This window comes from Diabrotica virgifera, chromosome 4, assembly GCF_917563875.1.
Source record: "Diabrotica virgifera virgifera chromosome 4, PGI_DIABVI_V3a".
Classification (NCBI taxonomy): Eukaryota; Metazoa; Arthropoda; class Insecta; order Coleoptera; family Chrysomelidae; genus Diabrotica; species Diabrotica virgifera.
The window spans coordinates 216,278,229-216,291,515 of NC_065446.1; the positions used below are offsets into that span (position 1 = coordinate 216,278,229).

At 32.6% G+C, this 13,287-nt stretch overlaps 1 protein-coding gene across 3 annotated transcripts in view; it reads right to left on the bottom strand.

Annotated features, from left to right (window-relative positions):
* LOC126883291 (uncharacterized) overlaps positions 1–13,287 on the bottom strand; it is a 531,955-nt gene that overhangs the window by 26,098 nt on the left and 492,570 nt on the right. For all 3 annotated transcript variants that reach the window (XM_050648642.1, XM_050648644.1, XM_050648643.1), the window contains one exon: positions 7,455–7,754. In XM_050648642.1, the coding sequence (XP_050504599.1) occupies positions 7,455–7,754 (300 nt within the window). The remainder of the gene's footprint in view (positions 1–7,454; positions 7,755–13,287) is intronic.

The following is a 13,287-nucleotide window of genomic DNA, read 5'->3' on the forward strand; positions in this document are numbered from 1 at the left end:
CATTCCAAAATTAAATATTGACTTTATTAATAAAATTAATTATGTCAATCATACAAACACCTTTTCATTTCTTGAAATTACCTTTAATCAAACGAGGGATATAATAAACAGCTTAAAGAATAAAAATAGCCATGATATATATGGATTTAATGTTAACCTTATTAAAATGATTAAAAATATTATTATAAGCCCACTCACTAAACTAATAAATCTATGCTTTAAAGAAAATAAATTTCCATCAGTCCTTAAAAAAGCAATTGTTACACCAATTTATAAAAAAGGGGACGTTAAGAATCCAGAAAACTATAGACCTGTTTCGCTGCTTCCAATAATCTCTAAAATTGTTGAAAAAGCTATGGCAGTACAAATAACCACATTTTTTGAAAATAATAACTATTTCTCAGACTCTCAGTTCGGTTTTAGAAAGGACAAATCCACAGTAATTGGCATACTGGACTTGGTCTCACATATTGTAGACTCCTTTCATAGGTTGCAGTTTAATACTGTTCTGTTTTGTGACTTGAGCAAGGCATTTGACTGTGTAGATCATGGAATGCTCTTGCAAAAACTCAAAAAATACAACTTCTGTCCTTACAGTGTAAAACTAGTTCAATCTTACTTAGAAAACAGAACACAGGTTGTGAGGGTCTCTGGGGTGTTATCGGGAAAGAGTGTTGTTAATATTGGGGTTCCCCAGGGCTCTGTTCTGGGACCCATTCTCTTTCTAATTTATATTAATGACCTTACGAGCATTAACACAAATGCAAAGTACACACTCTTCGCCGATGACACCACAGTGTCTTTTACAACTGATACACTTGGGGAGTCGCTTGAGGGTTCTATGTCTGCACAGTCAGTGACCAATGAATGGTTTTGCGTAAACCGATTACTGCTCAATGCAGCAAAAACCAACAGAGTTGTTTTTTCTCTCAGAGACACACAGAATGTAAATGATGGTATGAGCAGTGTCAGATTTCTGGGTGTATTATTAGATCCCAAGCTTCAATGGGGTGAACATATCAACAGTCTAAGTAAAAAGCTAGCAAAAAATCTGTTTGTACTCAGGAATCTGGCATCTAATGTTTCACATAAAGTCTTAATAACAGCGTACCATGCAATTTTTCAGTCTCATCTAGCCTATGCCATTTTAGTCTGGGGTCATTCAGCAGAAATGTTGACAGTCTTTGGTTGGCAGCGTAAGGCAGTTAGAGTTCTTGCTGGTCTTTGGTATAGGGATGATTGTAGGCAAGCATATAGGTCCCTAAGAATTCTCACTGTTCCATCTCTATATATACTTGAGAACCTAATGTTTATCAAGAGGGGAGGGGCGCACTTTGAAACCCATGAGAACATACACCAACATGACACCCGATATAAACACCATCTCGTGCCAGCCTACTGGAGATTGAGGAGGTGTCAAACTGGGCCAGGATACTGGACTATTAAATTTTTCAACAAACTTCCAGATAGTTTAAAGTGTCTTCCATTAAATCAATTTAAGAGTACAATTAAAGATATTTTGTTAGAAAATGTTTTTTATAGTAATGAGGAATTTCTTGCATTTAAATTTTAGGATTTTATGACTTTAAGCAATGTCCATTGTTAATGTAATCAAATTTAATGTGATTTTAATGTTAGTATTTAATGTTATTAATACTCTTAGTCGTATTGTGCATCTTTTTAATTTGTATTGCGTCCAAATCTTTGTGTAATTTTATTTGACATGTGTTAAACACTTGTGTTATTGACATGAATAAACGAATCTGAATCTGAAATAAAAGTCTGTAAAATTGATACAATAAAAACTATTTAATAAGAACAACTGTAAGAGAAATATCTTAATTAAGATTCAAGAAAAAACATGTACCTATGTATTTATTAAGAATTATAATGTATAAGAAACACGCGTAATAGATTTAATAGATTTGTTCCTCTGGATTAATGAGGCAGGTGTTATGATAAAAATAAGAATAATTCCAAGCAGCACGTAAACACCATGAAGTAATAGCAATAAATTATTACATACTTAGAATTTACTCAAGACAAAGGAATTTACTAATCAAGGCTCTATATAAATTCATACATATCTATACGATTTAGCTTCGGGCATGATTTCAAGAATATTATAACATCAAATACGAAATAGGTATTTCACGTATTCGTTTTATTCAAGTCAATATTGCAATCAACATTTTGATTTATTAAGGTTTGTTTTAAAATAATTATAGTTTGCTCCTATCAAATAAAATAATAGAAAGTGGCATACTAAATTACTATAATAATATGTATATATTATTATTACTTCTTGTCTTTCAGAGAGTGCATATCTGAAAATTCTCTCGGAGTAAACGTTGAAAAGCAAGAGGCCTGCGGCATCTCTACCGTACTGCTTATTAAATATGAAGAGCCTGTTATTCCAAACCGTCTACTAAAACTGATGTATGATTCCAATACTTTGTAATTATGCGAAAGTCTCTGCAATCCAAGTTAACGTCTCTCGGAACTTCTTCTCTTGGAAGTCAATAAAACAACAGTAAGTATATTATGTGTACAGATATATCACATCTTTGAGCAATTAGGTATTTATTAGAGATACGGCCATAGTTTTACCTTTAGAAAAATTTTCAATAAATGGCTTAACAAACTGATGGTTCTATAATCAACACGGGTTATTGCTGTTGTTTTCTTAGGCAGAGCTATGAACAATGAATTGGACCAACCGTTAGGGCGATGCCACATTATGCGTTTTGACCGGATGCGTTTCCACCACATCCAGTCAAAACGCATAGTGTGACAGGTCGGTCGGGTTGCGTTGGAAACGGATGCGTTTCCACCGCATCCGGTCAAAACGCATAATGTGACATCGCACTTAGGTAGGTATCCGCTGGTATAAATGCTATTGAAAAACGAAGTTATAGCCTCCAAAACAATGCTATCATTTATAAGCTTGTGTAATTCACTTAGAATTTCGTAGGACCTGTCGCTTTACCATTTTTTGATGACTGTATGGCTTGTATTACCTCAGAGCGTGTTATTAGGAGTCCGTCGCAGTTAGTAATATCTGCAGGTGAACTAATCTTATCATCTTTGAATAAGTTCGTAATGTAATCTTCCCATTCTTTAAGTTTGTCCTTTACTTCAAATATTACTTTACCATGTTTATTATGTAGCAGTGTAGTTTGTCATTGTACTTATTCAAATGATACTTATTAGTCCAGAAAGTCACTGCGCATCCGCTAAGAAAAATATTCTAATTCGGATTCTTTGCACAATCTTACTCAAAAAGGACTCCTTTTAACAAATTTGCATGTTGCCAGGACCAAAAAGTGGTCAAAAATTTTTTAAACGTTTTTTTTTTTGTTTTTTTTCCTAAAATTATTTTTTTTGCACGGAAAAAAGTTTTTTTAGGTTTTTTGGATCATTCCAAAGAGAAAAGGTCTTTAGTGACTTTTCTCTAAAGATGATAGTTTTTGACATATAAGCGATTAAAAATTGAAAAATTGCGAAATCGGCCATTTTTAACCCTCAAAAACTATGTGAAAAGCTGAAAATTTGAATGTTGCCAAGGTAGGAAGATATTCTTTAAACCCTTCTTTAAACCTTCTGATGAAATCCCGAAGAGTTTTTTGCAATACAATATTTAAAACTCATTTGTTTTTTAATTGCTAATCAAGCGTGCACGACACTATTTTCCACCGACAGTATGGTGCAAATGAAAGGAATAAATTCGTTATTTCGTAAACCGGCGACTTTAAAGAAAAATCCCGAAACAGGTCGATTTTTTAATTTTAAAATATGATATTGTGGCATATATGGTATACTAGTGACGTCATCCATCTGGACGTGATGACGTAATCGATTTTTTTAAATGAGAATAGGGGTCGTGTGCTAGCTCATTTGAAAGGTTCTTCAATTCTCTATTAAGTAATATAAACATTTACATAATTATTTATACAGGGTGTCCAAAAAATTTTTATTAAATTAAATTATTTGACAAAAAAAGAAGTAGAAGGACACCCTGTATAAAAAATTATGTAAATGTTTACATTACTTGATGGAGAATTGAAGAACCTTTCAAACGAGCTACCACACGACCCCTATTCTCATTTAAAAAAATCATCGATTACGTCATCACGCCCAGACGGATGACGTCACTAGTATACCATATATGCCACAATATCATAACTTAAAAATAAAAATCAACCTTTTTCGGGATTTTTCCTTAAAGTCGCCGATTTTCGAAATAACGAATTTTTCCTTTCATTTGCACCATACTGTCGGTGGAAAATAGTGTCGCGCACGCTTGATTCGCAATTAAAAAACAAAGGAGTTTTGAATATTGTATTGCAAAAAACTTACCGTGGCAACATTCAAATTTTCAGTTTTTCACATAGTTTTTGAGGGTTAAAAATGGCCGATTTCGCAATTTTTCAATTTTTAATCGCTTATATGTCAAAAACTATCATTTTTAGAAAAAAGTCACTAAAGACCTTTTCTGTTTGGAATGATCCAAAAAACCTAAAAAAAAATCCGAATTAGAATATTTTTCCTAGCGGATGCGCAGTGGCTTTCTGGACTATATGTAAGTATTCCACTTGTTTAATGATGTTATGAATTTATGTATGAACAGAATGCAGTTCAATTAAAAGTGTGCTACAAATTATGGGAACCAATAGACAACTCCTCAGTATTCTTAAAATATATATAAAAAAAGGTTGCCTACATCATATTAGATGAGGAAAATACAACCTCCTGCGTCTTATAAGGGAAGAAAAGAATGAGGGAAAACAAGTCCAAGAAGAACAAAGTTTTTCTGGTTAAAATTGTGAGAAATAGGCATATTCCATTCACTATAAATACACAATCCACTTAATATAGACGTTTTATTTAAGAGCGTAGGCACAAAATTTCGGACCAATGCTTTTTGAATGCATTTATAAATGTAGAACCTTAGTATATATTCTTCTTCTTACAGTGCCTGTCCGTTCCAGATGTTGGCGACCAGTATGGCTATCCTCACTTAGCTTGTGCTATTCTGAATAGTCCGGTTGTTGATGTATTAAACCACTTTCTCAGGCTTTGAAGCAAGATATTCTTCCTTCTGTGTGGTCCTCTCTTTCCAAATACCTTGGCCCGAAGATGAGTTGTAACAAGCCATATCTCTGTTCATTCCTCATAACATGGTAGTTTGCGCTCTTTGATGGTGTTAATAATTTCGCATTCCTTATCTATTCTACGTAGGACCTCAACATTAGTCACACGATACACCCACGAAATTCTTAAAATGCGTGTGTCGAATGACTCGAGTTTTTTTTTCTAAAGAAGCTTCGGAAATTACTTCATCATTATGAACGCTGATCTCACTTTTCCTATGCGTTGTTTTATTTCACTTGAGTGGTCTCATTAGCTGTTTATGTTGGTACCAAGGTATGTGTAGCTGTCCACTCTGTCAATTGGTTGTTGGTTAACCAAAAGCTGTGCATTTAATATTTCGCGCTTACTGACTACCATCCCTAACAACACAAAACATTCCAAGAATGTACCATCAAAGTTCTATTAATGTTTGAATGTCCTGGACATTCAAGGAACATTCGGTGAACATCTGACTAAATTATTGGTGGAATGTAACCACAATACATTCTATGAACATACTACCAATGTCCTATATTTTAAGTGAGGCCATTTACTATTCAATTTGCGTTCATTTTCAAATTTGCCGCGCGTTTTCTATGTAAGTAGGGTCGCGTGCCGCGCGCTCATCAAATTTTTACTTCACATTTCATGATAACCTACAAATTTATGATTGGATGGAAATTAGAATTTATAATTAGTGGCTTTTTTTGCTGTTCTGTATGTTTGTTTTGCTCTGGCTGGATCTCTTTTGTTTAAACAATTATGTAAGTATTATAAAATCCGTTTTCAATTTTCTTTATTCTTTATGAAACGAATTATTTAGGCATATTATTACCTGTAAATAGTACCTATTTCTTTTGATTTTCAATTGTAATGTAAAGAATAGAAAAGTTACCATTCATTTTAATTTTTTTAGAATCAGCTGAAAGTGGTCTACAAAAAAAACCAGGAAGGAAACGTATGGCTATGAAAGACAAAAAAAGATATATGTAAAAAGTGTATTGGCTAGTTGGAAGAAACTCCACATTGTCGATGCATAATAAGTTATTACTTTATAAACAAATATTAAGACCTGTATGGACTTATGGATGCCCACTATGGGGGTGTACTTACTAGACCAAGTAATATAAAAATTATACAAAGATTCCAGAACAAAATACTGAGAAATATTGTAGATGCTCCTTGGTATGTGACAAACAGTAATCTCCATAAGGACCTAATAATGGAACCTGGATATAATCATCCAAGAAGATGGCAGGAAGTCGCGAGCAACAACTTCATAAGTACGAGAATATTGAGGAAATCCAGCTCCTCGATACTACAGGGCAAACTAAAAGATTGAAGAGGACAAAGCCTTTTGAACTAGTTTGAGTGATAGGTGATAGTGAAAAGCAGAGCATAGTGCTTGTGTGCCTGTGTATGTTAAAATAGTGCACGATCTTGTTAGATTAGATAAGAGACGCTATGGGGTAAGCTCTTCATTTTAAGGAACAGTAGTACTTTAGGTTAAATTAAAATTGCTCATTGGTCAGTTATGACCAGATTGTAATTATTGTAATGTACAATTCAATACAATGAATCATCGTAGTGATGATTATGGAAAAAAATATATGACAAGATTTTGTGCAATAAAAATGTTTATATTTATCAAGGATGTATTATTTGGTATGGCCACATATTATACTTCTGGTATATCGTCGGTGATGTGACAATACCTCCTATCTGCTTTTTCATGAATTTTGTAGGAGACGAAAAACCATTTTTAGGGTCATCTCCTGTTTTCACATGTAAATTTTGACATGTTTTGTAGTAAATAGATAGTTGAATTTACTACAAAACATGTCAAAAAAATATCATATTATGAAAACAGAAGGTGACTGTAAAAAAAGTTTTTAGTCTCTCTTCAAAACTCATGAAAAAACAAATCGGAGGTATTATGTCACATCAGCGACTATATCCAGGGAATGTCTAAAAAATTGTGAATGTCCAAAGAACATTCGTAGACATTCATGGAATGTTCCAACAAGACATTCAAGGAATGTTTAAAATGCTGACACAGGACTTTCCTGGGACATGGGGACATTCTTGTGCTGTTGAGGACATTCCAGGAATGTTTTCAATGTCCTGTGTGTACATTCTAGGATCATATATGGAATGTTTGGTGTTATTAGGGATGTAATTTGTTTTTTTTTTTCGTATTGAGATCAAGTCCGTTTTCTCTACTTATATCTAATATGCGTGGCATTATTGTTTCTATATCTATATATCTTATATATCTTGGTATATATTATGCTTTCATAAATTATTAACGAATTACTAACCTGTGTATACGAAAGAGGCTCCGAAGTAGCACCACAGGAGGCACAAACACTTTGCTCCACAAGCGTCATCGCGAATTTTTGATGTGGAATACAATGCCTTGCACTGCACATATCCTCGGCCTCGCCTTGGGCAATATGCGTATGGATACGCAAAAGCATATTTTCGAAGCATTCAGCTGCATCGTCCATAAAGCCTAGCTGGAAGCGATTTTGGTCGAAGAAACTTTCGGCAAGCGCCCTGCGCAGCGTGTCTGGGGGAAGGGCAGTTTCGGTCGAAAATTGTAGTTGCGAGAAAAGCTCCTGTAACAAAAAATAACCTTATAAATAAATGCATAAATAATTCGTTCGATATTTTTAATACAATAAAATTGTAATGCTTCGCTAATGAAGATATTGTAATGTACACATAAAAATCTAGAAGGGTTGAGCTATTACTTTCGTTAATGAAGCATTAATCGTAAATCCGTAAAGGCCGTTCTTAGTGGACATCATCCCACTAAAAACCGAAAAACCAATTCACGTGGAAGAATCTTACCTTTGGTGACCAATTCTAACTTAGTGCTATGTGTTATGCTGTAGAATATTGAACCATGCATCACTATTGTTTTTTTTTTGTTAGGCATAATAATTTATTATTCTATTTTTAAATTTAGTATGGGCCATTGTGACCATATATGGGCCATGTTTCATTTAGGGCCATTGTGATTAATTTGATTAGTTATTTTTGATGAAATTATGGTCTTCTATAAGCTATATCTGTCAATTAAGTCATAGAATTGCTTGTGTTTTTTTTATTTAGCTAATGCCTCGACAACTAATGGCCGTTGACATGGTAGGTACGGTGAATTTTTGCAGTTAGGTACCTAGTGTCATGTGTAGTGTGTGTGTTGAGTAAGTGTCTGGTTAGTTTGCAAAGTCGACGTCATTGTCTTTGCAAAGAGACGCTAATTGTATCCGAACGTCTGCGGTCCCTCCTGATTGCTTGTGTTGTTCAATAATATAATGCAATATTTTGCAAGTAACTATTGTGTAATCATTGTTTTTTCGTGAAAATTTAATTGATGATTGATCTTCCTTTCCTAAAACCTCTATTTTCTAATATAAATCACAATAAACTTAAAATAATGCATATCCTGTATTTTCAATTATAAACGGCATTAATAGGGATGCAGTTAAACTATGCTGGTGGTATAATTATGCACTTATATGCTACGCTTATTTATAACATAGCGCTTGCAAACGATAACTCCAGTAATTCAATTTTGTATTAGACAATACTATTTAACGGATGTTTCTTCCTTTTTTATTAGTCTAGGTCTAGACCAAAAAACACCAAACACCGTCCTAAGAATATGGGTGAGTCATCAATTTAATTATCGACTTGGATTTCTTACCTAAAAGAACATTTCTGGTCTAGTACCCACAGCTTTAAACATTCGTTGCGTCATTGTTTCTCTTAGAACCATTGTTGGTTCTTCACACAAAGAACGTGCTAAATCATTAATGTACTTAAGAGTATTCATTCTAAATTAATAAAATGTTTGCCCTTTTAACAGTACACGCTGAAAAAGGCATGATTTGAAAGACAACATGTGTAATTTCAAAGTAATAGGTATTAGGCCAGGGTAATAAGACAAAAATATACCCTGTTCGTGACACTTCAGCAGCCAGGGTACTGAAGCGTTTTTTCGACAATTAATACCTATAGGAACAAATTGTAACTATTTCCTGCGTAGGATCTGGCGGCCATTTTTATTTATAAACAATTAACTGTCAAAAAATGGCATTTTTCCCTTTTTTTTTCAAATCAATGGAAAACAGTGAAACTTATGACTTTTTTAGTACAAATATCTTTGAGGTTATGGAAATAGCTTTAAAATGACATATTACAAAGTGTGATATACTCATTTATTGTTAATATAATTGCGAAAAAAGGTCGGAATTGCAAAAAAAATTATTTTCGCAATAACTGTTGTAAAAATTAGTGTACATGTTTGGAATTTTTGTCAAATGAGGGTTTTTTGGTGCTTAATATGTGATAAAAATTTCAAAGCGATTCATTCAATTGTTTAAATTTTATTTGAATTGTTTATCTCGGAGAGCATTTTTTTTGCAATAACATAAGTCAGAAAAAAATGACGTTAGAACCATCCCACAGGTGTCAAATGGAAGCATGAGCTATATTTTCAATTTGGTTTAAAAAAAGCGAATAAAAAATGCATTAATTAGTAATAAATAATTATGCAAAAGTATCGTAAATCGTTCCTTATAAACTTTTTGCATAACTTTTTCCAAAAAAATTAACTTTTTTTACCCTGTTTTAAGTCCACAACTACCAAGTAATGTTATTTATATCAAAATTGATAAAAAATTGTAACAAATATATATGACTTCTTATATAACAAAATAAAAAGTTTATAAGGAAAGATTTACGATACTTTTGCATAATTATTTATTACTAATAAATGCATTTTTTATCCGCTTTTCTTAAACCACGTTGAAAATATAGCTCATGCTCTTTCATTTGACCTCTGTGGAATGGTTCTAACTTCATTTTTTTCTGACTTATGTTATTGCAAAAAAAATGCTCTCTGGGATAAACAATTTAAATAAACTTTAAACAATTGAATGAATCGCGTTGAAATTTTTATCACATATTAAGCACCAAAGAACCCTTATATGACAAAAATTTCAAAGTTGTACACTAATTTTTACATAGATATTGCGAAATTAATTTTTTTTGCAATTCCGACCTTTTTTCGCAATTATGTTAACAATAAATGAGTATATCAAACTTTGTAATACGTCATTTTAAAGCTTTTTCCATAATCTCAAAGATATTTGCACTAAAAAAAACCATAAGTTTCCCTGTTTTCCATTGATTTGAAAAAAAGGGAAAATGCCATTTTTTGACACTTATTGTTTATAAATAAAAATGCCGCCAGATCCTACGCAGGAAATAGTTACAATTTGCTCTTATAGGTATTAACTGTCGAAAAAACGCTTCAGTACCCTGGCTGCTCGAGTGTCATGGGAAAAACCTTATTACCCTGGACTATATACATAACGTTCGTCGTGACTATCTAATTTATTTTATTTCTTTATACGTTCCCAGTTATTATTTTCGACGCTTACCCTTTTATTTATTTTTAATAAACTTACTAAATGCCCTTTACCTAAGACGACAACTACCTCTACTAGTGATGTTCTTCGCTAGAGCTGCAGAAAATCCCACAAACCCCTCAAGAAATTTCATCTATAATAGGCAACTGCCCTTTACAAATAATTCTAGAATGGTACCGTCCACAATACAGATGCTAATTCCTCATCTATCATCACATCCTCATGTGAACGGTCTTAAGTAAAATATATGTAGTATGTAGTTGTAATAACTTGTATAACTTTATTCTTTGTACTTCGATTTTCAATATTCTTACATCAGTTTGTAGGTACATGTATTGATGTCGTTTGTCATCATTCCGATAATAAATTTTTTTTACTTAGTTGGCATTATACGGGGGTGAATGGAAGCGTTGTTTTTTCTCCTAATTTTAAAAAATTCTGTGGAAAAATTGGAGGGCTGATTTTGATTCATACTCTTTTTGTATTATCTTGAAGGTATCACTAAGGTTCTGTTTTTTGAATTATCCGAATATCCCTTTTCTTGTAAGAGCTGTAAATAAAAACACTACTTTGAAGGTTTATTTAATTAAAAATATCAAATGCACTATAACTAACAAAACAAAACAAAATTAACAGTAAAACAAAAGAATTCAATAGCGGGTATATCCGCCTCTTGCAGCAACGACTGCTCGCAATCTGTTTAGCATCGAATAAAGATGTGTTATCCTTGCCTGGGGAATAGCCCGATATTCCTATACCAGGGCTATAACTGTACCAAATTTGCTGGAGGCCTAGGATGATGCCGAATAGCTTTTTTCATTTCATCCCATAAATTCTCAATAGGATTGAGACCTGGACTGCATGCGGGCCATTCTAATCTTATCTATCCAACCTCTATTTTATGAGTCAATCAGTGTTTTTATTTACAAAAAATGGTACAGCTCTTACAAAAAAAGAGATATTCGGATAATTCAAAAAACAAAATTTTAGTAATACCTCAGGGATAATATGACAGGACTATGAAACAAAGTCAGCTATTCCATTTTTCCACGGAAGTTTTTAAAGTTAGGAGAAAATACAACGCTTCCATTCTCCCCTGTGTAATGCCATGCCAGCAAATTTGTTTTGTTACCGGAATAATGCCAAATAATATCAATACATGTACCTACAAACTGGTGTAAGAATCTTGAAAATCAGAGAACAAATAATAAAGTTATAAATTGTCAAACTTAATCAAAAATTTTGGGTGACGGAATTTTGTGCCGGTGAGTGTATATTATATAACCTAAATCAGCGGTTCTCAATCTGTGGTACATGTACCACTGGTGGTACATAAAATTATTTGCGGTGGTACACAAAACACAAAAACTTAAAATAGTAGTACATAGTAAATCTTGATTATACAATCTAAAAATATAGAAATACAATAAAATAAACTTTAGATGGTACATGACTCATAAAGATTGAGAACCGCTGACCTAAATAATATTATTATCTCAAACAAGAGCAACTATAAAAATGTATTAAAATTTTTAAAAACACAAAGTTATACAATTTAATTTAAAAGAAAAATATATTCCACAAAGTGTATCGTAAGTAATATTGTACCCAATTTAAAAGTATTTAAAATGTAAAAGATGTAAATATTGTACCTGTGTCAATGGCCATTAGCAGTCAAGACAGATATTTCGAAATAAAAAAAATGCTACTCTGAACTGTACATGAATAATAAAACAAGTAGCCCAAAAACAACATTATTGTCGTATAGGTAAACCGTGGAATGTTACGTATAATACCACGGATAGAGCGTATTACAAATAAAGAAGCGTTGCAAAGAATGAACACATAACAGGAATAAATTTAAGGATAAAATTTAACAAATTTTTAGTGAAAATTATTCGTTGTTAAATCCTTTATAATAAAGCTTTGATGTCATTTTATTGTAAAATGACTAGAAAAAATTACCCAAAAGATTTGTTCCCAAATTTCTAATTATTTTTGTTTATAACTTTTTTGTTTTCCATTTTACGATAAAAAGTAATACGAATAAAGTTGTGGTCAATCTAATTTCCTACAAATAATGTGGGATAAAATTTCCTATAGGATTTGCTAGTTTACGTGTTTACGAGATACGGCTAGAAAACCCTTTTTCCAAGGGTGGCGACCCCATAAACTTGATCTTAAGATTATACTTATCCTCCCACCGACAACACATCAAAAAAATAAAATACCGTCTTCTAAAAAATGCAAGAAGCTAAGGCCTAAAAATGTAACATTTCAATGGACTGACAGAAATATATCTTGGGAGACTTTTTGAGATTTTGACTGCCGGGTGAAATCTTCAGATAGTGCGGTCTATGTAGACAAGATTTGAAAGTAAAATTTACGGTGTATGGTTCTCTTAAGATTTTTTAGACATGGCTGCCGACTACCAGTCGCCAACCTCGAAAAATACACAAGAAACTGTATGAAGTAACACGCCTATATTTTCTATTTTGCTCATATCTCTCGTCTAATGCATTGTGAAAGGTTTACTTATATACATGCAGAAATAAAAGGTAAATGTCTACAGCTGATTGTTTTCTTGCTAGTTGTTATGCTTGGTGATTGTGTGGTCTATTTTAAGTGATCATATAGTTTTTGTTGTCGTGTAATGGATATAATAAATGTATTATATTTTAGTTTTTGAATAATATGCTGCAAATATTTT